This window comes from Pseudonaja textilis, chromosome Z (genome assembly GCF_049901715.1).
Source record: "Pseudonaja textilis isolate UNSWEBS1 chromosome Z, rPseTex1.2, whole genome shotgun sequence".
NCBI lineage: Eukaryota > Metazoa > Chordata > Lepidosauria > Squamata > Elapidae > Pseudonaja > Pseudonaja textilis.
In genome coordinates, this window is record NC_142008.1 from 93,243,923 (window position 1) to 93,271,062 (window position 27,140).

Genomic DNA, 27,140 nt, shown 5'->3' on the forward strand with positions numbered 1-27,140 from the left:
CGACTGCGGAGCTTGTGGTACAGGAGCAGGGCCAGACAGTTTGCTGCTCTATGCCCAGTTATCTGGGCAACCCCCCTTCAGACCAGGGCTGGGTTAGTGCTGGCTGCCATTGGCATTGATTGAATCCATCCTTGGCCTGGATAAAATCCCCACCCTGGAGGGATACTCTCTGCAGGGGGCAAAAATCCCTCTGGAAAATGAGGGGATTGCCTCGGAGGCTGCAACATACCTCTGTCAGTTGATGCATCTTTCTGGCTTCCTCTAACTGGCATCTGTATAGTCTCCTCCCTCCAATCAGACAGAATAGCAATCTGCCTGGGGCTCGAGAAAGATTTCTCTTCAACCAGCTTTGTTATCTCTGGATTATAACAACTTCTTGAGTTGAAACGCTTTGGTATATCTCCCAAACCTCTTTCCTCTACTGTCACTTTGAAAGCATCCATCATCTCCTCCACACAAAGGCTTGCAGATTCAATTAATGGTCATAATTCAAAGACTACCTTTGAGACTACCTCAAAGTGGCATTTCTTCCTGTGCCCTTTACTAGAATTCCACATACTAGAAGAGACAGACAAAGAAAAAAAAGGAAACTGTTTTTTCACTGTATCACTGAAGGAGAAATCCTGTCTTCTTTGGACAAACATGCAAAATGGCTTCTCATCACGCGGTTGCCTAAGTCAACATTGGTCTTTCTAGAACAGAAATCCTCTAGTCATCTGTATTATCACATCTTGCAGGAAGTGTATAGTCTTCTGGCTGTTTCTCAACTTTTCCCAGGTTTTTTTGTGCTAATAAAGAAAGATCAGAAGCTAGATATGCAGGTGAGCATACAGTGCTTTGAATAATTCAACAACACAGCTTGCTTACTTGCAAAGTAATTCAGTTTGGTTTTTCATTTTCACAAGTTTAAGATGCTTGGAGCCTCTAGAAGTAGATCACATTGTGCTTGTGAAAATGTTCCCACAACGTGGCTGCACTTTTCTCTACAGTAAGCTAACATGTCTAATCATGGATCTTTGTTCAGCATATATAATAATTTAGAGCATATTCACAACCTATGAGAGGCATGGCACTGCCCTTTCTAGCAGATACAAACAAGGAACTTATAGGGGGGGAAAGTAGAAAGAAAATTGAAGGGCTGGCCTCTTATTTGGTTTCAGTTCAGTTTTGTCATGGATTGGTAAAGAATTTCTCTTTCCCGATCCATAAGGAAGTGAGATGGATTAGATTTATTCTGCCTGAGCCTTCTTCCAACTGTCCTGCACTAAGAGTTTAACCAGGATGCCTTTCCAAGTAGAGGTAGGAACAAGAATGAGGTATCTATTAAATTCATCATTGATACTCAGGGTTATGTATAAGTTTTCATTCTTCACATGCAGTAAATGTGATTCCAGAGGCACCACAAGACAAGGGGACAATGATGGCACCTACTGTACATAATAATATAGTCATACACAGGCTATGGTTTATGCAGTTGCATCAAGTATTTAAAAAAACATGATTTCAAAACTCCTCGGTACTGCTATATTGGAATGTAATCGCTGTAAGAACAGGTAGTTCTCAACTTATGACAGTAATTGAGCCTGTAATTACAGCCATAAGTCTTTATAGTGATTGTAGTCATAAAGCAAGGGATCATATGACCAGACCCAATTTTTCAATCTTTTTTTGCTGCAGTAGTTAAGTGCAGGGGTAGGATTCAAATTTTTTAACAACAGGTTCTGTGGGCATGGCTAGGTGGGCATGGTCATCTGACTGGGTGGGCGTGGCTTCCTTTTTTTGCAGCATCTCCCCATCTTTTGCCTTCTGGGCCTCAGGGAAGCCTCCTGGGGGGGTGTTTTTGCTCTTAGAAGGCTTCCCTGGGGCCCAGGAAGGCAAAAGATGGAGTGCAGGGAGCGCACAGCACCCCCGCCACCCCTGCCGCCACCCCACATTCCCCTTTTTGCCTCCTGGGCCTCAGGAAAGCCTCCTGGACAAGCAGTAAGACAGTGAAGGGGATCCTGGCACAGCTGATCATTGGGGGAAAGGAATTCCTTAAGGAGTGACTGGGCAAGGGAGAATGCAAGTCAGCAATGTTGGGCATGCACACAATGTCGCACATGCGCAATAAGGACTGACTGGGAGGGGAGGGGAGGGTGGAGAGGGGTGTGGCCAGCCAGGGGCATGATTTGCCGGTTCTCCGAACTGCGCAGAATCATAACAGCCGGTTCTATAGTACCATTCTGAACCAGTAGAATCCCACCCCTGGTTAAGTGAAAGCCACCATCATTAAATGAGCTAAAATACTGGAAATAAACACTAAAAATGAGCATAAAACGTTGCAAAACATTATGGTCACAGGACCCCAGGATACTACAAAAATGTCATATGTGCATCAGTTGCCAAGTGCCCAAAATGTAATCACGGGGAGGGGAGGGGGGCACTGTAACTTCAAAAACAGGTTTTATGTAGTTCTGGGGAGGACCATCATATCTTTGAACAATCATTAAGTGACTGGTCTTAAGTCAAATACTACCTGTAGTCCCTGGCTTTTCTTACATCCCTATTCTAAATGTTAGAATAGAGGCCTGCAAAATTACGTTTCACTATTTTCTATTATTCATTCTTCAAATTTTCTCCGTCCAAAAGAGATTGGTATGTTGGAGTCTCTGATTCTAGTTGACTGTTGACATCACAGGCTTTCAAAGGCTTTCAAAAAGAGATTGAACAGCCATTTGTCTCTAATAGCATCAGATCTCTTGTTTGAGCAATGAGTTGGGTTGGAAGACCTCCAAGGTTCCTTCCAACTCTGTTATTCCATGTTCTATGATCTAAGAACTGCCCTTGTTTTACATTTTATTTGCAGATCATCTAACTGTATTTCTGTGTTACTGATCATTTACTGAAGCTGCTCTAGCTGGGTGCCAAGGAGAGTTTCAATTAGAAGGGTAGATTTCAAGCAAAAGATAATTGGAACTGGGTAAAATTTAAAAATTGGGCGGGGAAACCTACAATGGAACATCACTGAACTACATAGGACAGGATTAGACAACATTTAACTAAAACCGTGTTTCCAACATCCCTTCAGATTGCAGATATGCTGAAAAATTGAGGCACTGCCAATCTGGAAATGTCATTGCATTCCAGACATGCCTTCTTCAACCTCAAAAAAAAAGAAAAGAAAAAGAAAAGAAAATGTTTCCCAGCCAAAAGATTTTGCCCATCCCAGTACAGGAACTATTCCACCCTCAGTAAATTATGATCACTGTAAGACCTGATTTGTAAATTTCCTGCTTCTTGATCTTCCCATTTATTTGTAGAAGGCGTCAAGTTGAATACTCTAGTGGGGATTATAGAAATTATAGATTGAAATATCAAGAGAATGCCAGTTTTGAAAATAAATATCAATGGGCTTTGGTTATCTTTATAATATGTTATTATGCAATCTAGGATGGTTGGGTGGGTGGGTGGAAGGATGGATAAATAGATATCAGAATATTCATTACAGACTCTTAAGAATCTGGGTCAATATTTTTCAATGGTGAAGAAATTATCTATAATAATCTATGTATTTGACGATAAATTTTACCTGTGAAGAATCTTTCAATCCATAGAACTTTTCTCTCTTTCATACCACAACAGGCACAAACAATTCAAAACAATTTCTAGAGGTAAAGATTTGGATACAATGTATAGGAAACATTCTCACTTTGTTCTCAAACTGTAAAGGTAGCCTAACAAGTTTCCCCCCACCCCCAAAGTTTCATCAGAACAGAGGTCTTCATACTGTTCTACATTCCTACTAAAATTTATCTGCCTTTAAGACAAGGATCAGCAGGCAGTTTTACAGACATCCACCAAGGTGTCTACCACCCAATGTGAATGCCAAAAATAAATCCTGAAAGTAAAAATGTATTATAAATCTGGTAGGCTGCAAAGCAGAATGCCAGTCTCTCTCACCTTTATTTCCACGAATGCTTCTGTGGCCTACAGGAGCAGAATACAGGATGGGTGATGACATCACAATGCTTTATTTAGGAGGATCCACAGTACTGCCTTCCCTCCTCCCCACCAAGATTGCAAAGGGCCAATGTATAGGAGGAAACATTCTGAACAAATAAACATAGACTTTGATCTTTGCTTAATTTTAAACTTAATTTTAAATATCTCTGAGTCAACCTGTGACCCATTAGGTCATCCTTACCAGGATTCTCAGCACCTTCAACAAGGATGAAGATCCCAATGCTGATGCCTTCACTTGAAAAGCTGGGCATATAATCAGAGATGGCCCTTATTGAGGGGTACTATATAGTATCAGTCAAATGATATCAGAAGAAATAATTCATGACATGTTGCATTATGTTGTAATGTATTACCTAGCTGTGGATGGGTGCTAGGTATGCACCCCCATATACCTCAGAGCAACCATGTAGCTTTGAAATGAAGGGCTGTAAGCTAGAAAAAGAGACCCTAACAGACAAAGTCTGTTGAATCAAGGAAGGAAAAAAATGAATCGTGAAAGATTCAGGGCAAATTGGGAATTGCTTTCTTCTGCATCCATCTATTTAAAAGTTCACTAATCTTTTTTCAACAATATTTATTTTCTTACAATGTTTTAATGCCTTGTGCTGCTTTCTATTTCATTCTACAAAACAAATAAGACTATTCTCCTGCCCATGTTTTTACAATGATAGTTGACTTTTGGGGTTCTTTTATTCTAGGATTTCTACTTCCCATTTACACCCTTTAAAGGAACCATTTATGAAAAATATCCCAGCTATAAGAAGAAAATGCAGAGAACGCCGGATCAAATGTTTTAATGTGCTCACACAGTTATTGCCTTGTATTTCTCTGGGTTTAGACCAGTGGTGGGATTCAGTTTTTTTTTACTACCGGTTCTGTGGGCATGGCTTGGTGGGCGTGGCAGGGGAAGCATACTGTAAAATCTCCAGTCAGAGCAGATACTTGCTGGTTCTCTGAACCACTAAAAATTTCTGCTACCGTTTCTCCAGAACTGGTCAGAACCTGCTGAATGCCACCTCCGCTTCAGACTCTGAATGGATGTAAGGAGCAAAAAGAGTTTTGCCTCAAATGTCTCTTGAAGCAGGTTTCAGAATACTGTCTCCCCACACCCACCCCAAAGGACCAATTGTGGGATGAATATTAGTATTTGATTAGTATTCAACAATAACAAAATTACAGAGGTGGGATTTTTTTTTAAAAAAATGCTTGTAACGGACTAGATATCTTTCACCAAAACTGTTTAACCTTTAAAGAGCATAGTGCCTTTCTAGAAGACTTCTTGCAGAAACACTAATTTCTCTAGAGTTTCCCGAATAAGCAGATGGTTATGTAATGTGGTGTAATCACATGGTCACTCCAGAATGCACTAGGGATGTAAGGAGTTAAACAAAAGTGCAATAACTTTCTTAGCTCTTTGTATATTCTAGGAAAAGAAAGCACAACATTCACCTTATCCATTTGGATTTGGTGAATATTTCTTCAGGTACCTTTTAAACAAAATTAAAAATTTTGAATGTGAAAACTGAAGCAACTGAGCACAGTTTTGAAGATCATAGCTTCCCTAAAGGGAAGTTCTTTCCAGTGCTTTTGTTTGTTTGTTTGTTTGCGTGCTTGCTATTTTTTTCAGAGCCAGTTTCTATTCAACAACCATGCCTATGTCAAACTCCGAAGAGTGGTAAACACCTGTGGAGCAAACAAGAAAGAGGCCAAGCCATGTTTTACTTGCAAAATCAAGCCCAAAGAGGATTTTTATTATGATGAGCAATACAGAGTGAGAATTAGCTAAGATGAGTCAGGCAAAGCTGGAAAGGGATCACTGTGAAGAAAGTAGCCAAGCCGAGGCATACTTATGCAAAAAGAAGGATTTTGTGGCAGTGCTGAAATTGCTTGGTCTTTAAGGAAGGAATGCACTTTTCAGGAGATTCAGAAGTTTCCAGAACGCACTTTGCCAGTAGTGACGCTACTGCCACCACTGCCGTAGCTGCTACCACTGACGACACCACCACCACCGCTGCCGCTGCCACTGCCGCCACTACTGTAGGTGATTATGTTGCCTCCTCCATAGGATGCTGTTGTAAAGACAGAAAGTTGATGTAAATAAATACTCGAATGCCACTATCACTCACATATTGCAATGAAAGTTGCCCACGGCCATTCCCATTCAGTCTTTGAGGTGTTTCTCATTCCCTAATCAGGGTGTTTCAGTTCAGAAAGAATAATTTCTAACTGATAGCTAATCGTCCAATGGTATAATCCCGTGTTTGTGTGTGTTTACCCTGAATTGTGCATATTCCTTTAACCAAGCTTGAATACCAACCAAACTTAGCACTGTGCAAATGCAACTGCTAACTCTGCCTGATTAGGTTTACAATGTTGTATGAATAAAGTCATAGTAATCTATGGATGATTTTTAGCATGTTATTTGTCTTCTAAGTATGAAAAATTACTTGGAATCAATGAGATGTAAGGTTGTCAATGAGTATACTCTAAATCTTGACACATTTCTCTGATTTCAATGAGAGCCATGAGTATTTCACAATACATCAGCAAGGAGGCAACACAATTTTACTTGACAAGGAGTTTTGCATTGTTGTGAACTTCATCCCAGAACCAAAGTAATTAGAATAGGCTTCTGCACAGAAGTTGCCAAGTAGTTGCAATGCAACTTCCAAGTAAAGTTTCACCCAGGCTATAGTAATTGTGAAGCACTCCTTTGAATCTTTCTATCAAATATTTCTGACTTTAACTGAAGTTTTTCTTACCATCTTTTGGAGACCAGCCTGGGAATCTGCAAAAGAAAAAAAAAGTTGTGATGGGGTAGGACAAAGGTAGTCCTGGATTAGCCATTGAACAAAATAAGTATGTGCTTAGAACACCAAGGGAAGGGGGACAGCCTAGATTCCCCTCCTTCCCCAACTATTTTGCCAGTAATATTTTGACAGCCACATTTAACAGCCACATTCGGTTTTCAGTTTTAGTTTTATTGAGTCTTAATGTCTTGTCAATTAAGCAACAGGAAGGCTGAGGAGCATTATTATTGCGGTGTGTCTAGGGCATCAGTTGGCCTCAACCTGGTCTTGAGCAAAGACTTAGGAACTTCTGGCCTTAGTAATAAGCTGTGAAGGGTTGCTGAGATTGCTAACTTTGTAACCTGCTAATCTTTCTGACATTCTAAACAGCATGGCAAATGGAGAGGGTTTCTTTTTAGATTGTCAGATTGTCAACAAATTTGTGTTGACTCCTGGTGTCTGCCTGGACTGTTTCTTGCTAACATTTTCAGAATTGATTTTCTCTTCCCTTTTTCCTAGAAGTGAGATTCATGGAATGATCCAAGGTTTCCCAGGTGGCTTTGTGCTTAAGACAAAACTAGAACTCGTAATTTCACTCACCAAGATGAGCAATTGAAAACCCCACTAAATTCATGAAATCTTTTTACATTACTAAGTTGTTTTCATTGTGAATCAATTACATACTTTGAGTCTTGACCCTCCAAGAGGTTTCGGTAAGTGCTAATCTCCTGTTCCAGCCGTGTTTTGATGTCCATGAGCATCCTGTATTCATGATTCTGGCGCTCCATGTCATTCCTTAAATCAGCCAGCTGTTCTTCTACACTGGTGATCAGGGTTTGGATTTGTGCTAGCTGAGCACAATACCGTCCTTCTGTCTCTGCTAAACTGGTTTCCAAGCCAGCTTTCTAATAAGAGAGAAAAATAAGAGGATCTAGCAATCTGAACAGCTACCAACACTGAATTGCAGAATCTGATCTCCATTATAAAGCAGCTGGATTCCAGCTCTAAGAACTTGGATAATACTTACTTGTAGCATTATGAAATGGGGACAGATAATACTATTGTATCTTGTAATGTTACAATTATTTCCATCTAACCTGGAAAGCTTTAAAAGCTAGTTTATTTTTAATTAGATAGATATCTTTACCCATTGAAGGATGATAAATCTTGCAATTTCACTGTCCCACATTTTCTTATTTTTCTAAACCTACTAAATTTCAGTTTCCTGTTTTTCCATTAGGATCATCCCATTTCTATACTCAGTTGAGATGTTTGCTTTTAAAATTCAGAGTAAAATGTGTATGCAATTTTAGCATATTTATCCTAACGTTATTTGTTACATTATTTCTGGAATGTAACTATTTCTTTGATATACACCATTTTAAATTTTGCATTGTAAAATTCAGAGAATTATGAATTTCAGTGGATAGCTGATTTTTTTTTACATTGTTTGAAAAGAAAAGCTATAAACTATAAAAATACTTCTTAATCTGATTTATTCCCATTTAAAATTTGAGGAAAGCAACATACCATGCTAAGCTGTGATTGCAGCTCAATCTCCAAACTCTGTATTGTACGTCTTAATTCTGAAATCTCAGTCTTGCTGGTCTGTAGTTGTTCAGTGTGGGTAGCAACTTCACGATTCAGTTCTTCGGTCTGGGTGCAGGAAGAATTAAAAACAAATAAAATATGCTGAGTAATATTGCAAGGCTTTGACTAGTATATGCCTAATTAATCCCTGGTAGATCAGATATACATAATTAGGAACATCCATAGACTTACAGTACAATCTGAAACATGTTTGTACAGGGATATAGAAATAATTTCATCTGTTACATGTTACATTGAAGCTGTAACCCAACACATATCTGGAATACTATATTGAAGGGGATATCCTGAATTTTCCTATTACTTCTACTTTTTTTTTTGCAGGAAAAAGGAGAGGGAAGAATGTTCTGTATTTTTTATTAGTAGCATAGAAGAACCTTTTGAATGAAAATCCCAGGATCTCGTGGAAAGACAGACAATTTCTGGAAGGGCAGTGTACCTTGGTAAAGAACCAGGCTTCAGCATCTCTGCGGTTCTTCTCAGCCATTTGTTCATATTGTTCTCGCATGTCAGACAAAATTTTGGTGAGATCAACTCCAGGTGCAGCATCCATCTCAACATTGACCTTTCCAGTTAGCTGAGTACCATATTCTTTCATTAACTTTGGGAGGCAAAAAAGACAGGCAATTAGTTTTCTCTCCACATAGTACCTCTTTTCTGTTATCTGCAAGCAGCAGTTGTGTCCCCGAAGGTTTTAATGCTTAGAATAATCTTCTGATGAGCAACAGTATTGGTTGTAGTTCTATATGTTTTTGTTAAACTTAAAAGCCAACTGGCATTTCTAACAAGAGCTGGTTTCCTACTTCCAGCTCTACAAAAAGAAAATAATAATATTCAATTCTCTCTGCCTCAATCTTTCCCTGGGAAGAGAATTTCTTTTGGAGAGAAATTACAGTCAGGGTGTACATTTATGTAGATGCTGGTTTCCAGCAGCCCTTCCAGCAATCCACATAGGTACCATCTTACTATAAGATGGAACCTGGTACCATTTGAAAGAGGTACAACCTCTATTTATGTAAAGATGACTAATCTTTAGCTCAGTGCAATGTGTGGCCTCCTCTAGAATAGCCTAGAATTCTTCCAAAATTGTTATCTTACTGGCTGTGTTGAATTAATAATTTGAAAATATCAGTCAGATTTCATTTCCGCTTTAGTTCTTATCCATATTTTTGTCTTGGCCCATCCAGTTTTTTTAAAATGCAGCCATCCACTATCTGCTGATCAACTTTTATAGAACTCATAAAAAAATAAGAATCTACCTATGGATGGAGGTGGATATTTTATACTGTCTTCTCAATGTATCTGCCATTGACTTCTCCATTTTCCTTTTCCTAGTTACCCACCTCCTCATGGTTCTTCTTGAGGTAGGCCAAATCTTCCTTCTTCTCTTCGATTTGCATTTCCATGTCAGATTTAAACAGAGTTAGTTCATCCAGGACTCTGCGCAGACCATTGATGTCACTCTCAACACCCTGGCGGAGATGCAGTTCATTCTCATACCTGAAAATATACCAGGAAAAAAGTTCAAGAACTCCAAATAGGAACAAAACATCTTGTAACTAAATAGTCTTTCATAAGTTTTGCTATCCCTATGTATTGAAAGATACAACATCTGAAACATTTTTCCATTTTTTCTCCATTTCTTCTCTAGAATGTTTTTTTCTTCTTTAAGGAGGTCACATATCCACTTTACAAAAGACAGTATTATATTTAAGGGCCTACCCAGCGTGACTCCATTTTGAAGGTTGTGAAACTGCTGATGAGCAGTTAGAACTTGGATAACATACTTAGCAGACATACTAATCACCTCCCATCTGACCCATTAAGATGAAATAGTTTCAACTACCATTTAAGTTATTAAATTTGCATCATACATATAGCGCAGCATGTGCATGCTATATGCAGATTAGCATTTCTATCTGTACTCTTTCCCCTTTATTTTTGACAATGGATGAGAAGCTATCTTACTTTATTCTGTTTATGTTTTAAGCTCATTAAATACTACATATCTTAGGTTTGAGGGCCAATGTTCTTTTCAAGGGCCCCTGCATGCTTAACTAGCCGGTTCCATCTTGTCGTTTTTCTTTGTTGCTATTGCTGTGCTTTTTCATACAAGTAACAATGACCAAGATTTTTCTCTCATTTTCTGCTTATCTACCATTGTTTGCTCAAGGCCACCAACCTACTAGCATTTATTCCAGCCTTGGATAGGGCTAACTAATGGAGACATAGACTTGTATGTACATTTTAATGGGGCTCTGGTTCACTTTTATCTGAAAATTTCCATTATCTTTTTCTTCCTTTCTTTAGCTCAGAATGATTCCTTGGGAAATAGAAAAACAAACTGTGAAAAAACTCACTTCAGTCTGAAGTCATCAGCAGCCAGTCTAGCATTATCAATCTCCAAAATAATCCTAGAATTGTCAATTGTAGCATCATGAATCTACCAAAGAAGAGAGAAGACAGGGGACAAAACATGAATATAGAGAAAAAAATTTAGTCATTGAAGATGCTTTGGCTTAGTCTTTAAAACATGTGGAAGGCAATTTGTATGCACTTTCTCCTTTAATTGTTTAGTGTAGGAGGCATCTAGATGACTTTGGAGAAGATATTCAGAACCTGTTATGACAGCAAAAGGTGTTGAAACGAGTATTAAATCATGATTCCATGGGTTATAAGAGAGAGGGAACATAAAAGATCAGCAGACTTGCAAGATGCTGTTATTATAACCTGTGTCAATAAAGTATAGTTTTAGGCTTTTTATGCTGCCAGTTTCATGATTTGGACTATCTTGGATTTTTCCAAGGAATATTAGTCAGTCTTCATGGATAACTGAAAGTTTTAGGATGGTATAATCTGCAATGCATTATAGATTTGCCCAGAAATCATATTCAGTCAGCCAGTGGAAGCTGTCTTTCCCTTGCTCCCATCATTACTATATGAAGTCTTTTATAACAACTGTCTGATTTTTCTTGACATAAAACTAAGAGGAGTTCTTTATACTGTGCTAATATATTTATGTAAGCAACAAGTCAATTGAAAATATTAAAATAAAAATAAAAGAATAGAAAAGCATCACTGGAATAATTTAGGTGATGCTGAGGAACTGACTGGAATAATTCCTTAGTATCACTTCCAGTCATCCAGATATACATATTGGATAGGATTCTGCTCTTGGTAAGAACTTAAGCAGTCCTTTAGGTAACCTTGACATTATTATGCTATGAATACTTTGACAGTATAACTTAAGATAAGATAAATTGTGTGAACTACATATTAGCATTTCATGCTTCACCTACCCTACTATAACAGAGTGATGTAAAAAAGATTTGAGGTTTCTATCCTTTAGATCAGTGTTTCTTAAACTTGGCAACCTTAAGCTATCTGGATTTCAACTCCCAGAATTCTTCCCAAATTCTTAGCATTTTGATTCTAAGGAAGTCAGTCAAAAATAGGAATATTCATATTTGTTTCTAGTAGATTCATTATACCCAATATTTTCCAGTTCTCTCTTTTTTAAATGGAAAGAACACATCATAGAAATAGTGATTGAAGATGAATGATAACAGGTTTAGCTATTTCTTCACACTGCAAAGACCTATTTGGGAGCTAAATAACAAAGTGCAAACTTTTTACATCAGGGAGGGTTGCACTTATTTTAGTGACATTTTAGTGGCAAAACAGAGAAGACAAGAATTTCTTAATTTCTTTGCCTTGAATGGTGTAAGAAGTAGCATCAATCATTGACATTTGAGAGAAATGGGATCCATTCTGGTGCAAATCTGAATTGCTACCAAACAACAAATAGTAATGATATAAATATTATTGTTTTTTCTTAATATGTATTATTTTAACAGCCTAATAAAATTACAGAAAAGCAATATATGTGTGTGTCTATGTGTGTGTGTACACATGCACATACAAAGATCTTTGTCTTGATCTAATTTTTTAAAAAATCACAACCTGAAAGCATAAGAGTTATCAGCCAAAATATGAGATTCCTTGTTCAGGACCCTACCTTGTCACGGAGTTCCGAAATTGTCTTGTAATAATGGCTGTAGTCCTTGGCTGGGCTAGAGGGTGCCTGCTTTTGATGCCAGTCTCGGATCTTGATCTCTAACTCAGTGTTAGCCTCCTCTAGGGCTCGCACCTTATCCAAGTAATTTGCCAAGCGGTCATTGAGATTTTGCATGGTGATCTTCTCATTTCCAGTCAGAAGGCCTCCATCACCACCACCAACACCACAAACTGCAAAGTCAAGACCACCACCATAGCCTCCACCAACTCCACCACCAAAGCAACTTCCGTAGCCAACACCACCTCCAGAACCATATCCAATACCACAACCACCTCCTAAGCCACTTCCATATCCATAACCGCCTCCATATCCTGAACCAGAAGATACAAACCTAGCTGAAGAGGCAGATACACGGCCACCAGCTCCCCCATGGATACTGGATGGTCCAAGGCGGACGGAAGCAACACGGCCAGAACCTCCGCCGCCACCACCACCATAAGCAGAAGAGGAGCTTTGATAATAGTATGACATCGTGAAAGAAAGCTCAGATGCAAGACTGTTACTCGGCTTGGTTTAGAGTGAAGAAGCTAGCATTTGCAGTGTTGCCTGGCTCCATTTATAGTCCTCAGAGGGTGTGCTCTGTTGCATTACCCAAAGCATAGCCTGCCAAGTCACACCCTGATGGGAGAGGCTTAGTGGAATAATCTCCTTACTTTGAAATGTAACAGTTCCAACTCAGGTGGGCTGTATGTATGTGTACTTCTACAGCCAGCAAAATAAAATATTTCACCCAGGAGAGCCTGGCTTATTTTTCTTTTGATACTGGAGCCCTTTCATGTTGCTTATATTTCTTTAAACATTTGTACAAAATCAGAGTGGGGGAATAGAGGCTTCTCAACTCCTTTCTTCATTAGTTAAAAAGCCATGGGTAAATGATTGCAGTGTTCAAAATAGAAAAGCAAGTTCCTTCGTCAGAAGATCTTATTTCACTCAGTTCTCTCTGTTCCAAGCAAAATATTTAGGAATTAGTTAATTGAACACGTCCATCCTGCCATTTCTTCCCATAGGGTTCACTTATGGCCGCTTTTACTCAACTCTCTAAGGATGTCCTGAGCAAAGAAGCTCCCCTTCAAAGACTGAAAATAGTCAGGCTGACAGTCCGTCACTGACCATCCCACCTTCTTGTTCCTTGCAGTTCCTCTCTATCATATGTCTCCAAGGCATAGGAGAATGATACATTGGAGCTGATGCAGTGCAGTGAATGTGTGTGCAAAGTTATATTTTAAAAACTAAAGGGAAAGTAAAATATAAGAGAGTGGGATCCATTTAGGTTTCTCATGCTTTTTGATTTTCTCTTCTACATTCTCCTTGTTAACGATACATTAAATATTTCCTCCATGGATAAGTGAAGGAAGAACCTTGCCCAGATCCTAGACTGAAAGGAGAGGACTCATGGAACCTTGAAAAAAGCTGATTTTTGCCAACATATACTATTGGCACAGCTGAACAGTAGCTAACAGCCCCTCTCTACACATGCTCTATCTCTGTGTCATGTTCTCCACAAATACGTTAAAGATTTCCTCTTGCTATTTTTCTCCCATCACTGCACTTTTCTTAACTGCCTTTCATTTCATTTATAACTCCCCCAGATGCCATTTAAGAACAAGGTGTCAAGGAGGCTGCCTAGATTTGCTGTTGGTCTACACAGCCTGTAATCCTGCTGTGTCACTAGGAGGACCAGTCATTCCTAAACCCTAAACCTAATCCCCTTTATACCCCCCCACAAACAAGCACCCCAAAATCCTCATTCACATATAAACACAGAGAATAACACACCATGGGTTTTGCTATATCTTCCAAGAGATTTTATCGTTAGATGTACAACATAAAAATATAAAATGTGGAGCTGCTGAAAAAGCATTGTGAAGTTTTTCTATAGATTTTATATCTTTGATGCAAAACAAGGAAGAAGATTGGATATGTATGTATGCATGCACAGAACATGCACTACAGAATGTTAATAGGGAGGCTCTGATTTGTATTGTATTTTGAAGTTTGGATGGCCTTTTTTTAAGGTCCTATGGCATCAAACATTCTTGCATTTTCCCACAAGGATAAACTAGCATTACTCCTTATCCAGAATTCATACTTCTTAGTTATTCTCATATCCAAATTGAGAAGTTCATACAGATGGACTTTGCTGATAGAAGGAATAAAAGGCACATGCAAAGCTAATCCCAAAGTTTTGAGAGGCCAATTCTTGCACTGATTGGAATAAAAAGTTCTTTGGATGTGTAAAAAAGTATAGGGCTTCAAGGGCAGGCTGGCCTAAAAATAATAGTGAATTAGATATGCAGATTACTCAGCTGAATTTCTCAACCTTTGAGAAATTTTCTTTAAACTTGACTTTGAGCCTGTGTTGAATAATTTTCTTTCCTCTTTAAAAAATTCATCAGGAACTTTGCAACTTTCTGATTCTGAGATATCTATACCCCTTGCCCCATTTTAATTATTTATACATTAAACTGAGATATTAATGCTAGTATTGGACAGGGATTTTTTTTAATGTTTTCCCTTGTGACAATATTTATGGATGCACTTGCACTTGCACTTTGCATAGATAGAGAGACAGACAAAATTTAGGGAGTTTTCCTCTTAATCAAGAGCTGTATATGCCAGCCAAGCAATATTTTTTAATAACAAGAGTGAAGATTGAATTGCACATATGTGTTCCTGGCAGCCAAAACAAAAGATGGAAGTGCTGGTTCCTGAGACTAGAAACTTAAGCTCAGACTTTCTTTCTTAGGAACTGGTTTGGATCCAATAGCTTCTCTGTGTGATGGGAAAAGTAGTCCCTGTAGCCTCAGAAAGAAGTTACAGTATTGCATTGTCAGATTGGAAAAAACATGCTTCAAATGGAGATTGGCTTTGAGCCATGGAATATCAGCAAATGTGCCAGGGAAATGACTGATATTTGCAAGCATCTTGCCAGATCTATATATCACTACAGATTTGTAACTGGAAGAAGCAAGTTTAGACAAGTCATGGAAAATTATGAAAAAGTTTCCAAGAGATTTATTAGATGTGATTAATGGTTGATCCTAAAATCCATCTTATTGCTAGCCAGTTCTTCATTAATGGTAATTCTGTTGTTTGGCCTATTTTGAAACTAGCTAGGGATATTCTGACTGGATTCACACATCAATTATTTATTGAAAAAAATACAGTTGCTTGGATATGTCAACACACTGAGGAATAAACCATCATTTAAAACCACTCTTTGTGTTTTCAAATACTCTAAGCAAAAATTGGATCTTGATGGGGTTTTTTTGCCCGCCAAAAAGTTTTTGCCAATTAAAGAGTATCACATTATGTTTATTTATTCATTTTTTACATTTTGTTGTCTCTTGCTTCTTCCCTGTCACCACCACATGGATAATAATCACAAGGATACTGCCCCAATTGTTAACATCTGCAGCAGGCAACAAAATATTTGCCCATGAGGTTTTAATATTAGTTGTGTCAAAAAAGAACAAGAGTCATGAAAGCAAATAACTACTTGACAGATGAACCAGTCTATGAGTTAGTCTGATTACATTGAGACTGAGAAAATGTATGAGATAAATAAGGATATATATGATATTATATGACTAGATTGTGGGTCAGTGAGATGGAATAATTGTCTTTCATAAGGTAGTAATAGAAAATGCATACATCAGCTCTAGGAGGTAAGTAAAGAATATTGAATTCCAATACCAGGAAGCAAATTCTGTCCTATCCATATTTATATGTAATGTCACAATGAAACATGAATTTTGAAATTGTTAGTCTTAAAAACTGAGGCTATGAGTCCAACTTTCATAACTCAGGTCAGCAGATGTGTGGGATTACAATTCTCATTTTTCCAAGCGGTCATAACTAGCCAAGATGATATTTTGTCCAAATATTTCCAGTCAGCAGGCATAACTAATGAGAGTAGTTTATGAGATTTCTGTCTTAACAAAAAGTAAAAAGTAAATTTTCCATGAAAGTTCTTCCTCCCTTTGCTTGAGGAGACAGAATTTCCATTGGTGCAATAATTCCAGAAAGTAAGTAAGTAAGTCAGTCAGTCAGTCAGTAAGTCAGTCAGTCAGTCAGTTAGTCAGTCAGTCAGTCAGTCAGTTTCTCTCTCCCTCCCTCCCTGCATTTATTTTATTTATTAAATTTATATGCCACCCATCTCACCATGAAGTGACTATGGACAGCTTACAATTCATTCATTGTGTGTAAAGTTAAAATGTTTACCCTAGATAATTAACTATCTTTTTGCAATTCAATATTTTTTCAAGTATGTCACTGTTTAACTGCGTCCCAAGCTGATCATTAATACTGTATCCAGAAGGCAGTCTTCTCTTGAAAGGATAGCCTTACCTAGTGCAAGTTCAAGCAACTTTAGAATATGGGAAAACCAGAAATATCGAAATTCCCATCAGATGTCAGCATTTGGGCAGCAGACCAAAGTATCTTGTATATAAAGTACAGCATTGCTTCCTGGGAATGCCTTAAAACATATCCATTAACAAATGTACATTTCAATCTAAAACCGGATTCTCTTTTGTCTTCCTCTTTTATTTCTTTTTTTAAAAACAACAACAGCAGCAGCAATAATGAATGTTCTTAGCCCTGAAGGAACCAGAAAACACACTGTTGTTCTTGCTGCAGAAGATTAAATAGGCAATCCCATCAATGCCTTTTTGACATATATAGTAGCTGTCCACTTTGGATCACACTGATGAAAATGGATAATTTAAAATGCAACTTAACTTTCTTCAAGAGATGACCTGTTGTTGAATCTCCACCTCTTTGAGAGCGGCATGGGGTATAAATAAAGCTTTGTTTTCCTAATGGCAGTCTCTATTCTTTGAGAAAACACATTTTTTCAATGGCAGTTTCTATTCTTTGAAATGTTTTTCCACAGGAGGAACAGATAGTAAAGCCAGCGTAATCTTTTTTCACCCCTACATGAAATTAGTTCAGGCAGGAAGTAAGATATAGCAGAATCTGTCTTCCAACAGAAAGGAATGATTGAAGGGACCATAAAGGCATGGACTGCTCCTGGTTCTACTTAATGATAAAACTGAGTTAAGCTGTGATTTGTTGAAGAATAATTGAAGAATAAGCATTCATTAGAAAATGATGAAAATTAACATTGAACAAAAATTATTCTTGGAATGTAATGTAATATACAATATAGCTTGGGCGGGAGATCAGGATTTAATATCTCGTTGCCTCTTTGTGCATTACAATATTGTCAGAATGACACAACTGATAACTTCAAGTCCCTTTGTTTTTAGATTTCACTGATTAATTTTATGCAGTTTCTTTCTGTCTGACAGCTAATAGATTGTGACATCAGAAATTTAATCTATACCTAAATATCTTTTGCTTTGAATTTAATCAGTTCAGAATTACTCAGTCTCTTAATTATGACATCAGTGTCTCATACTTTGTTGTATAACTTTTGTTGGGTGGTGACCATAATAAAATTTGATTTGTTGATCGACTGGCTGATTTAAAAAATGACTATTGTAAAATAATCCCCACCTCTGTTTGAATGAATACTACTATTATTAATTAATTAATTATTTTTTCAGCATTCTATCAATGTTTCTAAGACCTTTGATTCTTGTAGCACAAGAATAATTCAAACCATCTACAGATTTAAATTGGAAACAATATTCATTGTTCCACTCAAAATGTCCAGTACATACAATTCAGTCTTCCCAGTCTGGTGTCTCAAAATATGTTGAATGTTACATCCTATTATTCCCTGGAATTGTGGTACAGATTTTTCTTAATATAAGTACTCTGAAAGTGAAAACTAGATAATAAAATTATACTGACTCAAAATACTTACATTTATAATCATAATGAAGTTACTACATCAGAAAAGGCAGATGAATTTTCTTCCCAGGCTTGAAAACAATGGCCACTAAACTTTATCTCATGGATATTTACTCCCCTTTTCCCTTTATCTAATCGCTGGTTGGATTGGATTGCTAAGAATAATTTTGCTTCTAGGATGCTAGTTCAGAATAGGAAAGGCAGTCCATGGCCTAATAGAGCAATTGCATTCAACTGACTTGTAAACTATCATGTTGGATCTATACCAATGATTGGTACAATCATTGATTTCTTCCTCCACAATTCAATTTGCAGATCGCAACATTTTGTTATTTTTTCTAGTTGTTTCTCTTCAATTTGTGCATCATCTTGTATTGCCATATCAATGAACCAAACATTTTTCTTTTCCACAATGGTGATGTCAAGAGCATTGTGGGCCGGATGTCTATCTGTTTGGATCCAAAAGTCCCACAGGATTTTGACTTGTTCATTTTAAAGAACTTTGTCAATTTGGTGTTCCCAGTAATTTTTGCTGCATTTGAATCCAAATTTCTAGCAAAACTCTATGGCATAAGTGGCATTCGCTGTTGTTACTAACATGTTGAATTTTTGCTTTCATGAAATTGGTCTGCAGGGCTTGTTCTTGGGCAGCCAAAATGAAGCCTTCAGTTTCTTTCTTCAGCACCCTGATCTCAACCATCTCCATGTTAGCTTTGTATCTGCCTTTCTTTCAATGTCCTTCAGGTATTGACTATGCATAGGGTTCTTTTTCCAGTGAGAAACTTGATGCTCAATTGTTTCCTTTCTATATCCTGCTTTCAATCTTGCGTTTTAAAGAAGTTCCCCTTGTTTACGTCCTTCAGCAGAGGCTCTTTTCCTTTTTTTAATGTAGTCATTTTAGCCATGTTTTTCCTCTTCCACAGTTTGTTTCACCTATAGGAGTCCTCTGCCACCTTGAGATCTAGGCAAGTATAATCAATCAATATCACTTTTAGGTGCAAAGCATGGAGCATTATCCTTAGTTTTCTTGTTTTTCAATGCAAGTTATCAAGTTGTAGCCAAGTTCATTCAGTTATTCCAGCTGGGTATATTACAGGCACTGCCCAGCTGATAATTGCCTTTATGATATTTCCTCCACTTAGCTTTGATCTTAAAATTTTCCAGACTCATTACGTCACCTGGTACTACAATGTCAATGTATCAGACGTTTTTCTTTTCCACAATAGTGGAATAGGAGTGTTGTGGGCCAGATATCTGCCTGTTTGGATCCAAAAGTCCCACAGGATCTTGACTTGCTAATTTTCAAGAACTTTGTCAATTTGGTGTTCTCCATAATTTTTGCTGCATTCAAATCCAAATTTCTGGCAAAGCTTCCAATGTATAATTTTGGCAACTCAATCATGACATTTAGATAATCAGTCTGTGAGATTTTGTGCAACCACTACTAAGGTGATCCACTATTTCATCTTTCTCATTGCATGCGCAACATTTTCTGTTGTTGCTGTTGTTTTCATTGTTTTTGTGGCCTCCTCCTCCTTCTTCTTCATAGATATATATATATATATATATATATGTAATCAAGTGAAACTTTTATCTAATTTTCTCCAATACATATATTTAATATGAAAATTCCTCAAATATATGTATTTTTGTGAGAGAAAAATCTGGAGCTGAGTAAATACCATTATTTGTTCTGTGATAGATTTATTTTTAGGAATACTGTATGAATTCATTTGAAAATAAATCTGTGACAGGTTTCTTTTACATTGGTAGGTACTGAAAAGTAAGAGGGCTAGAGTGAAAGGATTGGAGATAAGGAAGTCTAGAGCTAATTAAATGACATTGAACTTTTTTGCATGTGTAAGAACTTTTTCCGGTAAGCACTGATAAAGTTGCCACACGCTTCTTGATGTCTGTTTAGTTTTCTTTCCAGGGTTTTTGTTGTTTGTCACTGTTCACTGTCTTGCTACATTTACAGTGGATGGCAATCCCTGTCTCTGTCCTCCCTAGATCTTTTTCTAACATCGTCTAGATTTTATTTCACACTGTATTGTGACATATTTCTGGTAAGTGGATGTGCTAAAGCATGATTTCACTGTTGCTAGATTGTCCAGGTTTTGCTAAGATTGTTTTAAAATAATTGCATTTCATCTCCTAAGTTTGATGAGCCATGTAAACAACATTCTTGATTTTATTCATAATTTTGACATAGATCAACTTTCGATCTTGCCAAACTGGGCCTAAATTCTTCTTTTCATTGATGGAGTTTTACAAGGTTTGGAGAGGAGAGGAAAAGCAGGATTTGGCTTGCCCTGGCATTTAGCCCTCAGATCACTTTTTAATGCCAAGGGACAGCCCTGGAACATGTGAAATGATTAATCAAGGAAAAGCTCTCACGGTAGGGATGGGCAATTCTGTTAATTTTACCTGATTTCTCATCTATCAGTCTCAGGTCTTGCTGGTTATTTTGTTTAAGAGTTCAGCAGGATGAAGTACAATATTATTATTGTTCACATAGTCCTGCTCTTTTCTAAAGGTGCATTGACAAAGAATACGTGACCACTTTTCTTAATATGCACCCTTCTTGAAAGCAATGTTTACATAAGAAAATGCATTTTGAACTATTCTTGGTTCTAATATATGTGTGTGTGTGTGTGTGTGTGTGTGTGTGTGTGTCTTTTGTTATTCGGGTTTTCTCCCACGTAAGATTGGAAGTATCTAGGCAACGTTTCGATGAAGTCTCATTCATCATCTTCAGGCTTGTGTCTTCGGCTCTGTGCTTCTCACTTCCAGGTTTCTTCTGGAAATATTAAGGAAGTCTGAAACTATTATAGTCACATAACAATTCTGACAAATCCAATTTCATATTCATTTTCATTCACAGATTTTTCAGCTTGGTTTACTTAATATTCAGATCAGAGTTTCATAGCTTTCGTAGAAAAGTTTTAGGGAACAGAGTGATACAATCAAGATCAAGGGAAGTACTAATACCACTCTATAAAGCCTTAGTAAGACCACACCTAGAGTACTGCATCCAGTTTTGGTCACCACATTATAAAAAAGATGTTGAGACTCTAGAAAAAGTACAGAGAAGAGCAACCAGGGTGATTAGGGGACTGGAGGCTAAAACATACAACGAACGGTTGCAGGAAATGGGCTTGGCTAGTCTAGTAAAGAGAAGGACCAGGGGAGACATGGTAGCGGTTTTCCAATTTTTGAGGGGCTGCCACAGGGAGGAAGGGGTCAAGCAATTTTCTAAAGTGCCTGTAGGCCAGACAAGGAATAATGAATGGAAACTGAACAAGGAGAGATTTAACCTGGAACTAAGGAGAAACTTTCTGACAGTGAAAATAATCAACCAATGGAACAGCTTGCCCTCGGAAGTTGTGGAAGCGCCATCACTTGAGACTTTCAAGAAGAGATTGGACTGCCATTTGTCAGAAATGGTGTAGAGTCTCCCGCTTGGGTGGGGGGATTGGACTAGATGACCTACAAGGCTCCTTCCAACTCTGATTTTCTGTTATCTGTTAAAGTCCCCAGAGTGAGACTCTACCCTCTCTTAAGGATTTTGTCTTGGTTTATAATATTGATCTATGTGCACTAATGACAATGTTTTATTGAGTATGTGCATTGTTGCATTGTTTTATGGGAGGGGTGACAATACGTTCATATAGGCAGCCATATAAATGGAATGAATGCATGAACTTTAAACATGGAAATAATTACATTTGGCTATCTCAAGTTTGTTCATATTCACATCCCACCCCACCCCCACCCTCAATAACATAGTTAACACTGCAAAAGATCCCTTGTCTTTGGTTGAGATAATTATGAGAAGCCGTTCATGCTAGGCATCTTTCTGGAACAAAACTTAATGGAAAAGGTACCAGGGACCTTTCTAAAAGTCCATTTTATCAGTGTTCAAACAAGCATTTACTGTAGCTCAAATTCATACCAGTCCAGAAACCTTGCAATTTAATAATTGAGAAGCACATAAACAATTTTATATCAATAGGTCAAAATCCCTTGTTGAGTTTGATCTCCCCCTTTCTCCCGAATTCTATTGCCAACCCCTCCCCCTCCCCAAAAATCTAAAATTGTTTAAGAGAAAGTCTTTTTTTTCTGATTTTCCACCTCTCATCTGCTAGTTTCACTGCTTCCAATCCCCAGAATCCATCAGCCATTTCTGGGCACCTCATCCCATTATACCTTCTATTCTTAAAGTATACTCTCCAATTATTTTCATGCTTTTATCCCTCCTTTTGTTTAACTACACTCACTGCATCTTTTGAGGTAATAAATAGGATAATGGGCTAGACCTAATGACCTTTCTCTGGCAGGATCAGATATGCATTCATTCTCATTGTCTGCACAGTCAAAGAATTCGTTGCAATAATAGCTGAACCTATGATACAATCATGATTCACCAGATTTAAAAAAATATTTAAACAGTGTCTTGGATTATTCTGTTGTAGAATGAAATTGGAATAAATACTTGTGATTGAACATACAAGTACATGCAGGCATGTTGAACTAGTTTTTAAAATGATTTGATATAAATCTGGATTCATTTGTTCTGGAAAAATATATCTTCTAAAGAAATAATTTCAGCAGAAAACTAAGAAGAATGTTTGTTGGTTGAATTGGTTCAACATTGCTGAGATGCTGAACCAGGATATTGATATTTCTCCTTTGTTTTACAGTCTCCTGGTTTCACAGGCTCCCAAAGGAAGACAGTAAGAAAAATACCTCTTACTGGGTTTTCCCCCCAATTCATTTGCTATTGGTCATGGCTAAGGGGGACTCCTAATTGCTTTCTCCTGGAAAATAATCAGTTTCCCTGACCACAAATTTGGTGGAACATTTATATCCAGCATCCTGCTTCTTTCCCCAATTCCATCGTTACTTTCTTCCCTTTCAATTCTACCTACTTCCTTCATAACTTTACCCAGATAACTTTCTTACAGTTTCCTTTTTGTTCTCCCTCCTAACTTCTATTTTGGAAGGTAAACCAAAGAACACCAAACAATCTCCCCACTCCCTATTTTTGCCTGTTGAAAAATTGTGCAGACTAGTGCTACTGTTGTAAAACAGGTCACACAGATCAAACATTGTTGAATGCTATTCTGCACATGAGCATGTGCAGAAGTTAGGAAGTAAGTTACTCGCATGGGTCAACATATGTCTACCAACTTGTGTTAGATGCTGCCACCTTGGCTTTGCTGACATGCCAAGAATATCCATTGGGATGCAATCAGTGGTGGGATTCAAATATTGTTGCCACCGGTTTGGTGGGCGTGGCTTGGTGGGTACGCTTTGCATGTGCCAAACGCACACTTTGAGCAGGCACAGAGGTGTTCTAACTCGTCTCCTGCAAGCCTGCATGATCCTGGTTGCTTCAACAGTTGCCACATGGCACTATTCTGTGCCACGCAAAGCAGCTGCGCTTCAAATTCAGCGGATAAAGGTGAATATGGGAGCCCATGCGGACAGGTGGGCCCAACAGCAGAGCCATTAGAGCAACAGAGAGAACCGGTTCAGTCTCCACTGCTCATTACTTCTAGCGGCTCTCCAGAACAGGGCAGAACTGGTCAAATACCACCACTGGATGCAATAAGCACATTAGATTTAAATCTATCATAAGGAAAATGAGGTATCAATGTTCTTTATCACTCTTGAATTAGCCACTAATGTAATAGTACAGGGGTGTCAAACTCAAGGCCTGCAGGCCAAATCAGGCCTGCAATGTGTTTGGGTCTGGGCCGTGTGGCCATCCTGGAAACTGTGAGGGGCTGGCCCTTGTCGCTGCATGCATGCACACAGGAGGCAGCATGCACATACATGCACAGGCCCTGTTCAAGGAGGCATTGGACCAGCATTGCCTGGCCCACCCCATCTCGCGTGATTGCTGCAGGCTGGAGTTACAGCTGGAAGCCATTCCCCCTGCACATAAAGGGCAGCGAGTGTGTGATGGCCGATGGTTTCTGGCTGTAGAAGCCCTAACCCCTGCCTCCCCTCCCCTCATCCCATGGGATGAGACTTCTGCCCACCGTGCCACCCACTGAAGATCCCTGGATTTCCGCTCAACCTCACCCAGCCCCCACAGGCATCACCCATGCGAGTAACATCAAGCTGGCCAAGCCCCTGAACCATGCCCAGTCAGCCACAACCATTCCAGCCATGCCCCTCCTCCCCCTGGGCCTGGGAGAACAACCACAATGCTGAACTGGCCCTCAATGAAATAGATCCCCTGCAATAGGAGATTGATGGCAAATATTTGCTGTTTACATAGCTCATGTGCCCCAGTCAACTTTTTAAAAAAAAGTTGTAAAAACTGACTGTGATCTTCAAAGTTAGTTAGCATACAATGCTAAATTATAATGTTATAATAGTTTTGGCTTAGCATCTTATATAAATCGATATTCAACACAATTAACTGACCAGCAAATACGTAGATGATTCAATAATATTAGCAAAAGCATAATTGCTTGATCTATACAATTTTTTAGGATTTGAGACATTCATACTGAGTTCACAGACTATGGAAAGCATTCGGATTAGTTTTGTACATATTCAGGTTATAGTTTCTCAGAGTCTTGCAGCACATCCCTAATCTAATTTAGTGCTAATATATCATATTAATTTGTTTGCGTCATAGAGCAGTCAAAAGCTTTCTTTGATGATTCATTGCTTGCTACCAGGTGAAATCATTGCTTGGTTTCATGAATTCAACTGTGCTGCAATGTTAAATTGAGGTGTACATCTTTTGCAGAACTATTATGATCTTTGGTTGCTTTTGCTAACTTTCTAATGGTCTGCTTATCACTAAATATTCCTTTTACCTTTTTAAGAGTATCACACAGTTTGTTTCTGTCCTTAACAGCATATTAAGCCTTCAAAGATTAAGATTTTGACATCTGAAAATTTGTTTTCAATGAAAACAATACATCACATCATCATCATGGCTACTGTAATATCCTTGATATGTGACTACCCATGGAAAGTATTCAGAAATTGCAATTTATGCAAAATGTGGCAGCTAGACTGCCTACCATGCATGTATAAAAATTATATGATGTCTGTACTAAAAATATGGACTGGCTACTGATTGCTTGTTGGATACAGTTTAATAATTATTGTGTTGACCTTTAAAATCCTAAATTGCTTTGGGTCTGATTAACAGTCTCCCTCATTATGAAACTGCCCTGTTATTCATTCAGATCAGTAGGAAGGACTCATCTGAAGATCTCTACTACAGCTGCTAGAAAGTGGGGAAGAGCATACAAGAAAGATTTGTTGTGAATAGATACAGAGATAGCTTTGAAGAAGATATTCAACAACTATTACATTAGCAGAAGCTTATCCCTGGAAGAGAGGAAAGAATATTCAAGAATACTCAAGGCTACTCTTTTTGATTTCTTTTTATCAAAGAGCAGCAGAGAGAATCTCTGTCAGGCTTTCAAGATTTTGTTATTTAAAATAATGTTCCAATAGTTTTGTGATGCTTGACCTTAAATGGCTGATACCTATATGTCTCTCAAGCTCTGGAATACATTCACTGAGGTTTGACTTCTGCTCCCCCAGTGTTATGGAAGATGGTAAAAACACATGCAAAGATAATAATGTGTCATTTAAATGTATTTTTGTAATATCCTAAGTTATATTTTTGGAGTAAATATGTATAAATATTGACTCTGAAATAAAATTTATTATTTAAGGATGCCTGTATTAATTGCATGCCTTTTGTTGCAGTTTATAGCCAATTTGTTATGATGTAAGCTTCCTTGAACATTGGAATAAATATTTAAAAAATGAAGTAAAGGTGGGTATAGATTCCACAAACAATTCAAGCCATCCAGCAGTCAATTTTAATGAAGTGTATAAGATTGAAGATGCTAAGTCTTAAAGTGTGCTAAATGCTGAAATTAGGAGCAAGTTAATTACCCTCATGAAAATCCTATTCTTGGTTGTTGGTATGGTTGGATCTTGTTTGAACTGTTATTTTGATTGGATTTTATCTGACAGAGGTAATGCCTAAATAGCTAAAATAGCTATTATCATACTAAAATAGGTAGATCAGAACTATGTTTTAAGTCCTGTGGAGTTCAGTAGAACAAAACCTTTCAATTTAATTTAATTCAATTCAACTAGCCTAAGTGAAGCTAGAGGTGATTTTCTCTCAGAAATTATTATTTATGCTTTTCAGATTATTTCTTTCATCCCACAGCCATGTTTTATGCTTTCATCCTGACCTCCATATACCCCAAACTATATAATTAGCCCTTGAACTACATTCCTGAACTCTCCCTAATGGAAACATGGAACAATCTCAAAACTTTTGTATTTCCATGACTTAATATATACTAGAATACTCACATGCATTCACTAGAACAGCAAATAATCTTCTTGCCAACCTACCCAATTGTTATAAATTGTGTAAAAACAGTTACACACGAGGAAGAAGTACACCTACATTGCCATTATGTATCCTGCTAATACAGTATTTTCCTAAGATTAAAATAAACATGACATTTTAAAATTAGTGGGAGATTAAATTAAGTTAAAATAGTGGTTTTAGAAATGTTCAAAGGGTAGTAGCAGCTTGTAGGGCATTTTAGGATGAGTTTCCACTCAGACATTGAAAAAGGAAAGATTGGAAAAACATCTGATAGAATTTGGGTAATTTTGCCTAAATTAGAGTTTCTCCATACAGACTTACATTGGGTGTAGATATATCTTAAATTTTTCACTGATGCTGGCAAATGCATTTTTTTCTTAAGATTTTTTTTGCTGGCTAGAACAAATAATACATCAGTGTATACATCACTCCATGTCATGTC

General features: G+C 37.8%; 1 protein-coding gene across 1 annotated transcript; it reads right to left on the reverse strand.

Annotated features, from left to right (window-relative positions):
* Positions 1–5,718: 5,718 nt before the first annotated feature.
* On the reverse strand, positions 5,719–13,009 carry LOC113450741 (keratin, type I cytoskeletal 19). Its single transcript, XM_026722026.1, has 8 exons — positions 12,418–13,009; positions 10,760–10,842; positions 9,743–9,899; positions 8,839–9,000; positions 8,322–8,447; positions 7,476–7,696; positions 6,765–6,790; positions 5,719–6,071 (listed from the first exon to the last, which is right to left on the reverse strand). The coding sequence occupies exons 1-8, from the start codon at positions 12,946–12,948 to the stop codon at positions 5,926–5,928; spliced, it is 1,452 nt and encodes a 483-aa protein (XP_026577811.1). The 5' UTR covers positions 12,949–13,009; the 3' UTR covers positions 5,719–5,925.
* Between the last annotated feature and the right edge of the window lie 14,131 nt (positions 13,010–27,140).